Raw genomic sequence first — 16,690 nt, forward strand, 5'->3', positions numbered from 1 at the left:
AATAAAATACTTATGAATATATCTACCTAAAGAAACAAAAGACCTATATATAGAAAACTATAAAACACTGATGAAAGTAATCAAAGAGGACACAAATAGATGGAGAAATATACCATGTTCATGGATTGGAAGAATCAATATAGTGAAAATGAGTATACTACCCAAAGCAATCTATAGATTCAATGCACTCCCTATGAAACTACCAACAGTATTTTTCACAGAACTAGAACAAATAATTTTACAATTTGTATGGAAATACAAAAAGCCTCAAATATCCAAAGCAATCTTGAGGAAGAAGAATGGAACTAGAGGAATCAACCTGCCTGACTTCAGGCTCTACTACAAAGCCACAGTCATCAAGACAGTATGGTACTGGCACAAAGACAGAAATATAGATCGATGGGACAAAATAGAAAGCCCAGAGATAAATCCACATACCTATGGACACCTTATCTTTGACAACGGAGGCAAGAATATACAATGGAGAAAAGACAATCTTTAACAAGTAGTGCTGGGAAAACTGGTCAACGAAGAATGAAACTAGAACACTTTTTAACACCATACACAAAAATAAACTCAAAATGGATTAAAGATCTAAATGTAAGACCAGAAACTATAAAACTCCTAGAGGAAAACATAGGCAAAACACTCTCTGACATAAATCACAGCAGGATCCTCTACAACCCACCTCCCAGAATAATGGAAATAAAAGCAAAAATAAACAAATGGGACCTAATTAAACTTAAAAGCTTTTGCACAACAAAGGAAACTATAAGCAAGGTGAAAAGACAGCCTTCAGAATGGGAGAAAATAATAGCAAACGAAGCAACTGACAAAGAATTAATCTTAAAAATATACAAGCAACTCCTGCAGCTCAATTCCAGAAAAATAAATGACCCAATCAAAAAATGGGCCAAAGAACTAAATAGACATTTCTCCCAAGAAGATATACAGATGGCTAACAAACACATGACAAGATGCTCACCATCACTCATTATCAGAGAAATGAAAATCAAAACCACAATGAGGTACCATTTCACGCCAGTCAGAATGGCTGCTATCCAAAAGTCTACAAACAATAAATGCTGGAGAGGGTGCAGAGAAAAAGGAACCCTTTTACACTGTTGGTGGGAGTGCAAACTAGTATAGCCACTATGGAGAACAGTGTGGACATTCCTTAAAAAACTGAAAATAGAATTGTCATATGACCCAGCAATTTCACTGCTGGGCATACACACTGAGGAAACCACAATGGAAAGAGACACGTGTACCTCAATGTCCATCACAGCACTGTTTATAACAGCCAGGACAGGGAAGCAACCTAGATGTCCATCGGCAGACGAATGGATAAGAAAGCTGTGGTACATATACAAAATGGAGTATTACTCAGCCATTAAAAAGAATACATTTGAATCAGTTCTGGATGAAACTGGAGCCTATTATACAGAGTGAAGTAAGCCAGAAAGAAAAACACCAATACAGTATACTAATGCATATATATGGAATTTAGAAAGATGGTAATGATAACCCTGTATGCAGGACAGCAAAAAAGACACAGATGTATAGAACAGTCTTTTGGACTCTGTGGGAGAGGGCGAGGGTGGGATGATCTGAGAGAACAGCACTGAAATGTATATTATCATATGTGAAACAGATCACCAGTCCAGGTTCGATGCATGAGACAGGTGCTCAGGGCTGGTGCGCTGGGATGACCCTGAGGGATGGGATGGAGAGGGAGGTGTCAGGGGCGTTCAGGATGGGGAACACATGCAAACCCATGGCTGATTCATGTCAACGTATGGCAAAAACCACTACAATACTGTAATTAGCCTCCAACTAAAATAAATCAATTAAAAAAAAAAAACTACAATGAGGTTATCATCTCACACCAGTCAGAATGGCCATCATCAAACAATAAAAGCCTTATTACACTGATGGTGAGAATGTAAATTGATATAGCCAGTATGGAGAACAGTATGAAGACTCCTTTAAAAACTAGGAAATAAAACTACCATATGAACCAGAAATCCCACTGCTGGGCATATACCCTCAAAAAACCGTAACAGAAAAAGACACATGTACCCTAATGTTCATAGTGGCAATATTTACAATAGCCAGGACAGGGAAGCAACCTAGATGTCCATCCACAGATGAATGGATAAAGATGTGGTACATATATACAATGGAATATTACTCAGCCATAAAAAAGACACTCAAAGCCAGTTTTCTTTCCTTCCCTTTGATTCTTCAATGTCTACACACTATGAAACTAACTGATAATTCAAGTGTATGTACAAATAAAGCAGTTACCTTAATGGATAAGTCTTCTTTACCCAGAGTAACCAGGGTTTTAACAGCTGGGTAGCCCTCTTTTCTATCTTCATATAGTTCAACTGTTGCTCTCATTGAGTTCTGAAATCACAGAACCTTTTTTTTAGCATGACACCAATTCACAAACTACTACTTTAAAGAAACTAGCAAAACTTTACCAATACACAACAATTCTTTTGTGGGGCAAATATTAGTTGGATTTCTATGGCACTTTTTTCTCCCTCTAAAGAACTTAACATGTGTTCAGATCAAGGAAAAATTTTCTGATGCTTCGTTTTTTCATCTCATTTCAGTCTCACCCACCATACTAAATGCTTATTTTTCTTTCCTTCCTTTTTTTCTTTTTGTTTTTGCTTTAGGGTATTTAAATTATTCAACTTTTAACCAAGAGGGATGTTTTTATCACATGTAATGAAGCTGTAAAGGCTCACTGACACACTTTAAATTCGATTATCAGTCTGCATTTACAGAGCACTCTTCCTCTAAAGAAGGTGGAAAACCAGAGAGGATTCTGGCTTCCCACAAAAATAAATCATTTGGCTGGGGGAAAAAAAAAGTCAAAGAAATGTCAAGTGAAAAGAAATTCTGAAAAAGCCACAGCTTTTGAAGAACAAGTTCACAATTGAATGCCCATCTCAACCTTCAGTGTCACATCAGTAACACTATAATTTGGGGAAGCAAATCAGCATAACTGATTTTTCTGGTGTTCAGTTTAAGGTTTTACACATTGGAAGAAATGGAATTTTACTCAAATGCCTCATGCTTGTAATACTGCTACTTACATGCCATTAGTTACCGGTTAATAAAAACAACAGTTTAAGTTGTAGAGAGTTACTTTTCTTTGTTCTATTTTTTATGTGTGTGGGGGGGTCCTTTTTGGTCCAGCCCATCCACATCTTTCCCTTCTGCCTCTGCCAGAGCTTCTGAATTTTCTAAAATGATTCAACTGTGTAAGGGTGTTAACATATCTTTCAGGACTGGAACAATTGCTAATGCATCAACATGGTTAACACTCAGAAGCATAAAAGAGGCATAAACGTGTTTTTATTTTGATCTGGCTACCACTAATCAAGTTTTTGCCAGGCTTGGAAACTAAAAAGCATCTCTAAGCTCATATCCAAAGAAAAAACAGCATGGATTTTACATAAAGTCACAATGGTACAACTAAGCTTCAAAATCAATATGTACCAATATTCATGAAAACTATAGTGTACACAGCAATTTTTCATCTCAGTGTACAAAGTATAAAACCCACAGGATATCAGAAATAGCATTTTTTAAATGGTTATGCAAAACCTTTTTCTTATGCTAATCTAATGAATCCATTCTGCCTGAATCAAAGTAATTTAAAATGAAGACTTCTTTCCATATTTTCAAATTCCACTTACCTTGAACAACTCAAAGAGCATGTGAAAGAGGTGTGAGGGCACATAAACTACCTGAATAGGTTTGTTTGGAGCTTTGGCTGAAAACAGAGACAAAACCGTCAATGAGTAAGGACCAGGACTAGAAGAAAGTCAAGAATGTTGTTGCATCCTTACTTCCAAGTACATAAAAAAGATGCTACAAAAAGCTAACGGAGGCTTCCAACTCTAAAAGCAGGATGGAATTCCGCTCCTTCACTTACCAGCTGTATGACCTCAGGCAAATTTTTCTCTTTGGAACTTAAGTTGAGCAAAACTGGAATATCATTACCTATGTCCTAATGTTCTGAGCATTACATAGGGCACCCAAACGTCCCCTGCATGGTGCATGCTTAGTCACTCAGTTGTGTCCGACTCTCTGCAACCCCATGGGGTGTAGCCAGCCAGGTTCCTTTGTCCATGGGATTTCCCAAGCAAAAATACTGGAGTGGATTGCCATGCCCTCCTCCAGAGGATCTTCCCAACCCAAGGATTGAACCTGCAGTTCCTGTGTCTCCTGCATTGGCAGGCAGATTCTTTATCACTGAGCCGACACAGAAGCCCTCAAGTATCTCTTGGTATTTCTCAACATGGGGCTACCGTCCACCACCACCAGTGATCCCGGTGGTCAACCAGGGGGAGGTGAAACCACAGAGCAAAGGGGGCACATCCTCTTGGAGAAACGGACGAAATAGGAACATTAAGTTCTGTGAAACTATGACAAACAAGGCATGCTATCAGCAGCTAGCAGACCAACCACCAGAGACCTACAGTCCTTTCTCCTTGTGTCAGAGACGTTCCGAGGAAAATCTGTGAAACCCTGAATCCCAGCATAGGCTTGAGAGTAGATACTGGACAATTTAGGCTTTTCTCCTCCTCATGACCCGGAATCATTAAGAGATCGACACTGCGTAAACTTTCTCCAGTAGAAATGTTATGATTTCAACTTAACTACTTCCTCTACTAAAGCAAGTAATTAACAGTAATATAAAGGAGAGTGAGCATTTGTTTGCATCTGAGCAGTTTACAAAGAGCTTGCAAATACATTACTCGACTGAACCTTCACGACAAGAGAGAAGTTGAGAAGAGCTTCCTTTATGTGAAAAGGTGATCTACTTAATAAGGAAAGGGGGAAAAAGAGATCCGTGCTATAATAGTTTTGCTGTCACACCTCAAATTGCAAAAGCATCACATGGCTGTAGAGTATGTATATACTTAAGTTAAAGAGTATGTATATACTTAAGTTAAATGTACTCTGTACATTTCTACATTTTGAGAAAGAGCGAACACATTCACATAACTTACATCGCAGTACATTGTTATAACTTTTATTATCAGTTATTGTTGTTAATCTCTTTCTGTGCCTAATTTTAAGTTAAATTTTATTATAGGTATGTATGTCTATAAAAAAACAAAGTATATAAACAGGGTTTGGTACCATCTGTGGCTTCAGGCATCCACTGAGGGTCTTGGAATGTATCCCCTATGGAAAAGGTAGGACTACTATACTGATGATTTTTTAAGTTTTTAAAAGAGGAAAAGTAAAAGTTGCTGTACCCTTTTCCCATCACTCTGCACACAGAGGCAGCTTTAATACTATGTATGCTTCAGTCTTTCAGTTTCTGTTTTTTCCATTCTATTCTGTAACCCTAATGAACTCTTAGGTACTTTGTCTACAGGCTCTTTTTAAAAAGCTGTAATTAGAAAAGATGCAACCACCCCTATGTTCACAGCAGCCAAGAAATGGAAATAGCCTAAATGTCCACGAACAGATAATGAAGATGTAGTACACATATCCAACGGAATGCTATTCAGCCATAAAAAAGAAGGCAACAATGCCATTTGCCACAACATGGATACAACTAGAGATTATCATGCTAAGTGAAGTCAGAGAAAGACAAATATCATGATATCACTGATTTGTGGACTCTCAAAAATGATATCAATGAACTTACTTATAAAACAGAAACAGACTCAGATATAGAAAAGAAACTTATGATATATGCAATATGGAAAATAAAAAAGCAAATTTATGATTACCAAAGGGGAAAGTGGGTAAGGAGGGATAAGTTAGGAGTTTGGGATTAACATATACACACTACTATATATAAAACAGATAACCAACAAGTATCTACTCTACAGCACAGGGAGGTGCACTTAACATTTTGTAATAAGCTATAATGGAAAATAATCTGAAAAAGAATATACACACATATATAACAGAATCACTTGAAACTCATACAACATCAACTGTTTCAATAAAAATTTAAAAATAAAATAAAGTGGGTTTCCTGTAAAAAGTATATATGTTGGTAACATAACCAGGTAAATATTGCTCACTTCAGCATGGCCACAGGAACGTACCAGAAAGACGGTTCCTTCCTTATAAGTCCAATGTGTCGAGTTATGCATCATTGGAAGGAGAATGTTCTCAGGCTTAAGATGAAATGGATTCACTTTATCCACCTCCAACAGCTCACAATCATGATACCTTTTTAGGTTGCCAAATGTTTGGACCATGTATTTCTGATACAGTTTGATCTATTTCCTAGAGTTTCTAACTCCTCCTCCTCTTGGGTAACTGGACAAGAGATGTAATAGACACACAAGTGATGCACAGCCATCACTTCAACTGTTGTTGACTGAAGTTCTAGAATGTTGTGTGCTATTTCTTATATCTACATTATACACACCATTTGGTACGTCACATAACCTACCTCAGAAAGCTATTCATGCAAGACACATTTCTCAATCTTTATACCTCTGATTCACTTGATTGGAGGTTTAACTAGGTACACCATTCGGGTTTGAAATCACTTTCTTTTGGCATTTAGAAAGGCAGGGGAGTCTTCTGACCAGGACAATGCAGCTGAGAAGTTCAATGCCAGTCAGGTTTTCATTCATGCTGCTGGTCTTTTGCCCAAAGTCTGATACACCTTGGTTGTAATATTCTTGTTGAAGAATGAGGAACTAGATTATTCATTTGAGGGAGCTGGTGTTGACTTCCCCTGGCAGCTTTCCCCTAAGTGGGAAGGCTGACTTGAAGCTCTGAGTGCCTGGTCAAGACTTTTCCACTGGCTTTAGGATGAGCAGCCAGCCACAGCCAGCCTCTGACTGGAGGGTCCCCCAAATGTTTGAATGGAGAGGGCTTTACTTTGGGACAAGTTACACGAACAGCCCTAGTTTTTCCCAGGTTGTTCTGGAAGAAACTATTTTCATTGTTTGCCCCAGGGAAAATGCTAGTGGCTGTCGGCAGGAGAGCAGAGCCAGAGTCAAGCTGCTCCAGTACCCATCCTTACCCGACCTTAGACCGGTTCTCCATTTATCCCGTCTTCTGATGTCCCAATCCAGTTCTCGGCCCCTCCCAGCTCTGCCCCCGGCACCCCTCCAGGATCACCCAGTGCCATTCCTGCTGCAGCCTCCTCCTCTGCGGCTTCTTCTGCTCTGTCCCGTCAATCAGCCAGTGCGCTGCCGCCTGGTTACTCTTTGGCTGGAGGTGGGATCAAGGACCGACTGATGAGTCCCCCAGGGTTCTCGGCTATTTCTGTTTATATTCCCTGTGGTCTTTTTAATGGAGCCCCAGGAACACGCTGAATGCTTGGTCCCTCTTGTACCAGAAGGCATGATTAGTTATATAAACAGTCTTCTGCGATCAACCTCTTCAGTCCAAATCTCAGGGAAACTGAAGTACTTTTGATAGCTTTTTTTCAACCAGCATTCTGTAGGAGCCATCTGAGGGCTTGCTCAATTACTTGTACTTTTCTTCAAGAACATCATAGTTTAGATATCTTTCCTTCTTTTTTAAACCATGTCAAGTGTTTTGGTCCATAGCGCTTCCCTAATCCTGGGCCTAGCCAGGGGCTGGACAGAGTGGACCCTTAATAGATGTTTGCTGGCTTTCTAAAATAAGGCATAAATGGAATATGAATTTTCATCTAAGGGCGCATTTCGAAAAGTCAATGGAAAAAGTGGCCCAGATTTTTCATGCCCAAGACTCAAGAAATAATGAAGTCTCTATTTGTATAGTCACTGCTCCAAACATCATTAGTTGAAAAGACATTTAATAATGTCAACAGAACCCTATGTTGGATATAAAGAATTTAATTTTCAGATAGTTCTCCTATAAGAATGAAAAAAAAAAAAAGGAGACCAAGCAGAAAAAATGAGAAACTTGATCCATGATTGGCTAAACTCGTGGATGCAGAAGCATTGGATATAGAGGGCTGACTGTACTATGCCAATTCATATAAAAGACTTGAGCATCCATAGATTTAGGAATTCACAGGCAGTTGGGGAGAGGTCCTAGAACCAATCCTCTGCAGACACCAAGGGAGGGGTATATATTAATAGGAATTCAATGCATTTGGGTCTCCAGCATTCCATTTCTATAATGGGCACAATACAAGGATGGGAATGGGGGAAGGGATAGTGAGGCATGCACATGTACACATAGCTATACTTAAAATGGATAACCAACAAGGACTGACTCTCTAGCACAGGGAACTTTGCTCAACATTATGTGGAAGCCCCGATGAGAGGGCAGTTTAGGAGAGAACAGATACATGTATATGTATGGCTGAGTCCCTTTGCTGTTCACCTAAAACTATCACAACATCGTTAATCGGCTATATACCAACATAAAATTTAAAAGTTTTAAAGAAAATAAATAAAATTATTTCTCATATCTCACTGGGTTAATGTAGGGATTAAATGAAATAACAGTGATAAACTAGTTTACCCAGAGCCTGCTACACAGTAAGCCATCAATAAATACATGTTGGCTATTACCATTACTAAAAAATTAATTTCAACAGTGTCAACACAGCTACAGTAAGGGCTTTTTCAATTCTTGTGCAGAAGCACCTAACTAAAAATATCCACAGAAGTATCCAATATGAGGAAACTAGACATAGGTCAAAGATCCCAGGATAGATGCATACATTTTCTATGAACCCGCCTGTAACAAAATACACATAGTATGAATGGAAATTTTTACTTTTCCAACAAAACCTAAAGCTATGAATCAACCTCTTGACAAGAAAGACTAATCTAGAAAAGGTGAAAAAAATGCCAGTGTGGTAACCAGAAGTCTTATCTTTCCCAAGTCAACCTTGACTTCCAGTAGCCAGCCTTTATTACATTTCTAGCACATGCTTATGCTCTATTTGAGGACTTAGAAAATTTATCCTTCCATCACCTCACAAGGAGAGCTCACAGCTGAGTGTCAGAGGTGAAGTGACTTGTCTTCTAAGTGTCAGGATACAGATTTCCACCCCCTGAGCTGGCTACAAACTTCATGTCTTTCAGCCATGCTGCTTTACCATGTGAATGCAAAAAAGGTAAGTAAAAAGGTTTACTTACTTCATGTTTTGGCAGTTGCCAAAAGAGAAAGAGAACGTGGAAACGAGAAAAAGCACAGTGGGATAGCCACCTGTCTTTGGAGCAACCACATGGGTTGCTGTGGGTAACTAACCAGTAATATTTGAAACCTGATGTAAGGTAAGTAAAATTCTGCTATTTTTAATGTTTCTTGAAATGTATTACTAAAACGAAAAAAAAGGACGATTACTACAGCAAGCCCCCCATATATAAAATGCTAGTGATGACTGTAAATACTGATGGTATTCACACACTATGTTCTGCATAATCCTATTTACTCCCTTCTCAAGGGACTGCAATGGGCAAGAAAAAAAATCAAATAGTCAGAAAATGAGATGAGGGGTCAGTCAATCTAACAGAACTTAACATTCTCAGGTAGCAACAAATTTTTCTTTGAGGGTTAATGGCAGCCTTACTCCTCTGAAGTGCAGAGCAGAGGGCAGTGAGTGCTATCACTGACAATTGTTCAAGGGACCCGGTGGACCCAGCAGGGTTGGAAAATGGGAATGTCCTGAAGAAGGTGCTATGCTAGTTCACACAGGCTCTGAAAATGAATCCACAGAGTCTGGATCTGATTCCTAGCTGGGAAAGAGTCTGCTACAAAAACCCAGTGTCTGCTTAAGGTATTCATGACTGACCTCTGACCTGCTGTCTCTGTGATGAAGCTTGTGAGAGCTCCAATGCAGTCCTGAACTGCACTCACAAAGAGCTTTGGCATTCAAGAAATAACAAGTAGAAATCCTAACTATACCACCCAAAGCCACAGGAAACTAGAGGCTATCTGTAACCACCAGCATTCATTTCTCTCAGTGATGGCAGAGGGGGCTTCAAAAATCACACATAAGATGGTGCCAAAAATGCTTGGAAAGCTTCTCTTATGGTGGGGTGGACTGCCCAGAGAGATGGGGAAGGAATGCGCTGACCTGGTTGGCACCAGGCATCAGCAAGACCAAGCAAGTGAGGCTGGCACTCATGCCAAAGAGCAATTAATCACTAACGGTGAGTGCAAGTTCCACGTCTGACGAACAGAAATCTGGATGGTGAGGTCAGGTTCCACCTAGCCAGTAGGGAGAAATAAAGTTGCTTCTCAGAAATACTCAAGCAAAATCTACTTGGTCTTAGAGATGTATTTCGGTAAAATAGGGGTGTAACTCTTTTCAGAGAACCCAACAGACTTTGCAAGCAGCTTTGATTCTCTATCTCCCAGGAGAATATTGGGGCAGGGGAACTGTTATGGCAGTCTGAAGTCTTCACATTTTCAACTCATTATAAGAGAAATAGATTTTTGGAATATTTTTGAGAGGGAATGTGGTTTATCTTTAATGCATAGCCTAAGAACCCATACCCTAAGACTCAGTCACTCTGCTTCTAAGAATGTAACCAACAGAAATACTTCCATACATTCATATTTTCCCACCCTCCAAATACACACCCACACACACACCCCTTCATGCCCCATCATATGGAACATGGGAAAATTAGAAATCCTAGATGCCCATCCAACGGAAAAATGATTACATAAATTAAGATAATCTACACCACGGACAATCTCTAAAAGACAAAATACATGCCAAGATCTTTAAGGTGAAGTGAAATACGTAAGTTAAAGAACATGTATGGTTTTAGACTCATTTATGTAGAAAACAAAACTGTATGGGAGACAGAGTAGTGGGGACTTTGACTTCTTATTCTACATTTATGTTTGTATTTTTATGGTAAGCATGTCTCTTTCATAACTTACAATAAAAAAGTACACGTAAATATAGTTTCATACAACTAATATAAATATCAGCTAAAATGCCACTATTCAGGGAGCTGCTATTATGGTGGTAATAAATCCTTTGACATATTATCCAATGAACCTGAACAATAGAAAACTTTTATAGCCTATGTTTACAACTTTTCTCAAATATTAAATATTCTGTAAAGCATTATTCTGAATGGCTACATAGTATTCTATCTTATGGGTATGCCAGAATTAATTTAATAACCCCTACGGTGGAGAAGGCAATGGCACCCCACTCCAGTACTCTTGCCTGGAAAATCCCATGGACGGAGGAGCCTGGAAGGCTGCAGTCCATGGGATCACTGAGGGTCAGACACGACTGAGCGACTTTACTTTCACTTTTCACTTTCATGCATTGGAGAAGGAAATGGCAACCCACTCCAGTGTTCTTGCCTGGAAAATCCCAGAGATGGGGGAGCCTGGCGGGCTGCCGTCTATGGGGTTGCACAGAGTCAGACACAACTGAAGTGACTTAGCAGCACAGTGGAAAATTGGGTTGTTTTCTAATTTTTCTCTATAAGAAAATCACTGTGGGGTTTCCCTGGTGGCTCAGTGGTAAAGAATCCACCTGTCAATGCAGGAGACACGAGTTCGATCCCTGGTGCAGGAAGCTCCCATATGCCACGGAGCAACTAAGCCCATGCACCGCAACTACTGAGCCTGCCCTCTAGAGTTCGAGAGCTGCAACTACCAAACCCCGGTGCCCTAGAAGCCTGTGCTCCACAACAAGAGAAGCCACTGCAGTGAGAAGCCCACACATCACAACTAGAAACTAGCCTCCACTCACCACAGCTAGAGAAACCCGGGCAGTAAAGAAGACCCAGTGCAACCATAAATAAACAAATAAAATTATTTTTTTAAAAACCTACTGAGATCATCATTCTTATACACAGATCTGTGCAATCTCTATGTTCTTATAATAAATTTTCTGAAGTTTATTTACTGGACCAAAGAATATAAACATTATTAATTTAATGTACTAGGCGAAGAGATAAAACACTGTTAGCCTTTTGTTAAAGAAAGGCTATACCAATTTAAACTTACACCAGAAATATGTAAGTGTTGGGGAAAGGTATTTTTCTGGGCATCAATTCAAAGCATTAAAATGTTTTAATCACTGCCATTTTTAAAGACAAAAATATCATTTGTTTTCCTTTGTTCTTTTTTGATTATTAGAGTTAAACACCTTCCCATTTGCTTAATGACTGTTGGCATCTGTTATTTTGAGAACTGTGTGTTCATATCTTTGTGCATCTTCTACCTTGATCACTTATGTTCCAAAACCTGAGGGTTCTCATAGATTACTGTACAAAAACTCGTTGACCAAAAACACAGAAAGGGTTTTAAGAACACATAAAAGATGAAAAAGCAACACAATTTGAGGACCTCAGTGAAATACAGCTCAGGTAGAGTCAGTTTTTCAGTCAGCTCATTTGTATCTAAGGTTAAAATTATTTTTCTTTTACCATTGAATTCTTCAACTTCCAGCTCTGGAGCTACCAGATAATACTGTTCACAAAGCATCTTGGCGGTTTCATATGCATCTGCAAAGAGAGAAAAAAAAGTCTAGCTGATGCACTAATACCATGGACTCAGACAGATGGGCTTAATAAACAAGGACAATGTGTAACCTGACACATTTAGAATTAATCAATTACCGCCTTAAAAAAATAGCCGTTTTGGGCTACAAAAAAGGAATTACAGCAACTAAACCAAAATTCCTCTTTTAGTTTTAATGACCACAAGAATATCAAAATGCTTATTAATGACAACATGCTGCTATGCTGTACTTAGCTATGTCCAACTCTGCAACTCCATGGACTATAGCCCATCAGGCTCCTCTGTCCATGGCGATTCTCCAGGCAAGAATACTGGAGTGGATTGCCATGCCCTCCTCCAGGGGAGTCTTCCAATCCAGGGATCGAACCCAGGTCTCCCAATGACAACATAAGCCAGCTCTATACAAAACAAACTTTTAAATATTCCTGCAAGGCATTTTTCATGATAATCTATAAATTCAAGACTGTATTTCTGACCAGTCTGCAACCTGACTAAACTGTACCAAAAAGATATGTGTTGCAATTTCAAAAATAGTAATGCCAATCCTCTTAAAGATCTTCCAATTCTTTGTAACTGAAACACCAATATGTATTTTATAAATGAATGGTTTTCTATGAGCCACACAATTTAAGCTACTGGAGATACTACTCTTGCTTTAAAATGTCCTTTAAATCACCTACACTTCAATAAATTTTTTAAATGTCCTTTAGGTAGTTAAAGGTAACAGGTTGTGCTGTGCTTAGTCACTCAGTCATGTCCAACTGTTTGTGACCCCATGGACTGTAGCCCTCCAGACTAGAATCCATAGGGATTCACCAGGCAAGAACACTGGAGTGGGTTGTCATGCCCTCCTCCAGGGGATCTTCCCAACACAGGGATCAAATCCAGGTCTCTCACATTGCAGGCGGATTCTTTACCAGCTGAGCTACCAGGGAAGCCCAGGTAACAGGTTGGGGCTGTTATTTTATCAAAATCTGAGGAGCAACAGTTTGCTTTTGAAAGAAAAAACAGATAAAGGGTTAGAAGATCAGAGCCATGAAGGTCGAATGGAAGAGAGAAATCAGGAAGTTACAACCCAAAGATGGGAACAAATTCAGAAAGCTACAGTGAATTGTTTTATACTGCATGTGTGCCTTTTCTCTTCAACTGTAAGCAATCTGAGGTCAGGGTTTGTGCTTTACACTGGTTTTGTAACTCACACAGAACTCATTCCATGACTGTTAGATAGTCAACAAATATTCCTTGACTTGATCAACTGTGGGCTTCCCTGATAGCTCAGTTGCAATGCAGGGGACCTCGGTTTGATCCTTGGGTTGGGAAGATCCCCTGAAGAAGGGGAAGGCTACCCACTCAAGTATTCTGGCCTAGAGAATTCCATGGACTATATAGTCCATGGGGTCGTAAAGAGTTGGACATGACTGAGTGACTTTCACTTAATCAACTGTAAGCCTTTTGATAATTTATTAGGAAAAAAAAAACAGGTTTGTTGAGATATAATTCTTATACAAACTACCCATTGAAAGTGCACATACAATTCAATGATTTTTAGTTTACCTGCAAAGTTGTGTATCCATGACCACAATTAATTTTACACTTCCAATTCCCCCAAAGGAAACTCTATAACCATGGACAGTCATTACCCTACTCCCATCCAGCCCTAGGTAATCACTAATCTACTTTTTGTCTCTACAGATTTTCCTATTCTGGACATTTCATATAAATGAAATCACAGAATATATGGCCTTTTGTGACTGTTTTCTTTCACTTAGCATAAAGTTTTCAAGAGTCACCCATGTTGGAGCATGCATCGGTAGTTAATTTCTTTTTATCACTGAATTAATATTGCATTGTGCAGATATATTGCATTGTGCAGATATATCACATTCTGTCTATTCATTTATCCATTGACAGACATCTGGATTGTTTCCACTGTTGGGGTATTACATGTGAACATTCACACGTTCATTCACACTGCTATGAACATTCATGTGCAAGTTATTTTGGTGAAGATATATTTTCATTTCCCTTGGGTATATATCTAGGAGAGAAAAACTGCTTGATCATCTATCAGCTTTATGTTTAAATGTCTGAAGAACAGTCAGAGTGTCTTCCAAAGTAAGGAGATTTTTTTTTAAAGTTCCATCTTTATCATTTCTAAAGATCAGATATTCAAATTGCTTTAAAATGCTTCGTGGTCACATTTGCAATGTCCTCCACTGGCTATCAGCTCTTTGGAGACAGGCTCACATTTCTTTTCAACTCTTCACATCAGTACTGTGCATAGAGGAGCCACATTCAAGATTCAAGAAGGAAGAGGAAAAGATGGAAGGAAGGAAGGGGGGAAAATAAGCCTGACAGGAATTAAGTATATAAAAAATTGACACCAACCTAAAATAATACAAAAGATAAAATTAGGGTACGTTCAGACTGTAAGTTGTGGTTCGTTTACCTCCTATTACTACTAAATTTCCATTTTGCCTAATATTTGACTTTAGAGTAAAAATTCTTACTTTATTAAACTTTTAGAATTAAACCACTATAAAGAACCACAGAAAGAGACATCAGAATCTCTTTGACAAGAGGAAATAATGAGGGCTAGCCAAAAGAAACATTAGCCAGAGGAGAAAGAAATTTAAAGAGTTCATCAGTGTAAAAACAGGTATTAAAGTAGGACTGGATTTAAACCTTAATGAAGAAGAGGATAATTTAGAATTATATTAAGTTCACAAGTTTTTTCATAGGGTATAATAAAACTCATCAAATATCTCTAAAGTTCTTTTGAAATAAGAAAAGAAATCCAGACATACTCTTTGGGCTGTGGTTACACCACCAAACAAGGCTACATCTCCACCTAGTGACAGGACAGCACAAAGCTGACCAAGAACTTCCAACACTTAAAGCAGAAAGTACAACACTCATCAAGTGATGCTTCATTAGCCATATACAACGCCAATACATCTCCACAAAACCACTCCTCCAAGTACATAGCACCATAACGGCTCTTCCATTCACTACAAAACAGGAAATGAGCCCAACTCCGCTAAAATGTGCTAGCTCCTCGTGACATTAGCTTGCCCAGTAGCATGAGATTATAACAGCATTATTTTTTTTTAAAGTTGGACACAAACGTAACATGTGGAAGATGGTACAGTCCAGATAGATGCAGCCAACTTCCGAAACTCAAAGACCCACCATGATTCCTAAAACCACATGTGAACAAGGATTTTTCAAGTATTTCCACAAATCACAGTGCATCAGTGCTAGAATTAGGAACTGCATCATGATCCTTGAGAAACTCAAGACAAGAAGACTCACATGTATCATCAGCCAGCCAGAAGTATTTTGGGGGCAGTAATGGCAAAATCTGTATTTGCATGCATCCTTACAAATTCCCATGGCTCTCTTAAATAGAACAACTCTGCCCATATGATAATTCTCCAGGTACAATCAAGTATAATGATGAGAGACGTTCTTTCTGGTCAGATGGGGAACTAGTGCCCTAGAGGAGCCCCCAAAACTGCATGTGCAGAATTCATTAGCAAGTTCACAGGTAAAATGAACCCCTGGAGATTCTGATGCAGTAGCTCTGTGTAGCCTAGGAATCTGTGGTTTAAAACAATTTAAAAAAAAAACTTATTTAGCAAGTAATTCTGAAAAGAGAAGCTAGATTTGGGGACTACTGGTCAAGAAAGTCAATGCTGGGTTATGCTAATTCTGTCACTGTTACTCGTAGGATATGAGTGATCATAGGCGCTGGCAAGTATGACAGCATATATATACTCAAATAGAGGACACTTCTGTTCAGGTAAAATACCATAAAAATGAAAAAGGTTTTAAAAATCACCAACATTACAACCAAATTTCAACTACTGGCTTAAAAATTCATTTCCTTTATATCTAGAGTAAAATGCAAGTTCTACTAATGAGCTTTCTAATAAAACTTTCATATTTCTTAAATAGACACCAAAACCCTAAAATATAATAATTTATCAAATTACTTTTATCTGTGATATATTGAGTTGGCTAAAAAGTTCTTCTGAGCTTTTCATACCATCTTGCAATAATACCCAAATGAACATTTTGGCCAACCCAATATTTGAGCCACCAATCTTTTTATTCTTTACTTTTTATTATTTAAAAAAATTTCAATCTTTTTAAGAGGGTTTTTTCTTTACCATCAATCTTTAAAAGGAAGTATTAGGAAATGATTATAACTGCCACTGAACATGTC

General features: G+C 38.6%; 1 protein-coding gene across 2 annotated transcripts in view; it reads right to left on the reverse strand.

The window, feature by feature from the left end:
- Positions 1 to 16,690, reverse strand: part of PDK3 (pyruvate dehydrogenase kinase 3) — a 79,678-nt gene that overhangs the window by 15,667 nt on the left and 47,321 nt on the right. For both annotated transcript variants that reach the window (XM_040266646.1, XM_040266648.1), the window contains exons 6-8: positions 12,366 to 12,443; positions 3,720 to 3,796; positions 2,311 to 2,412 (exon numbers count right to left, since the gene is read on the reverse strand). In XM_040266646.1, the coding sequence (XP_040122580.1) occupies positions 2,311 to 2,412; positions 3,720 to 3,796; positions 12,366 to 12,443 (257 nt within the window). The remainder of the gene's footprint in view (positions 1 to 2,310; positions 2,413 to 3,719; positions 3,797 to 12,365; positions 12,444 to 16,690) is intronic.

The sequence above is a fragment of the Oryx dammah genome, unplaced genomic scaffold (genome assembly GCF_014754425.2).
Source record: "Oryx dammah isolate SB20612 unplaced genomic scaffold, SCBI_Odam_1.1 HiC_scaffold_23, whole genome shotgun sequence".
Classification (NCBI taxonomy): Eukaryota; Metazoa; Chordata; class Mammalia; order Artiodactyla; family Bovidae; genus Oryx; species Oryx dammah.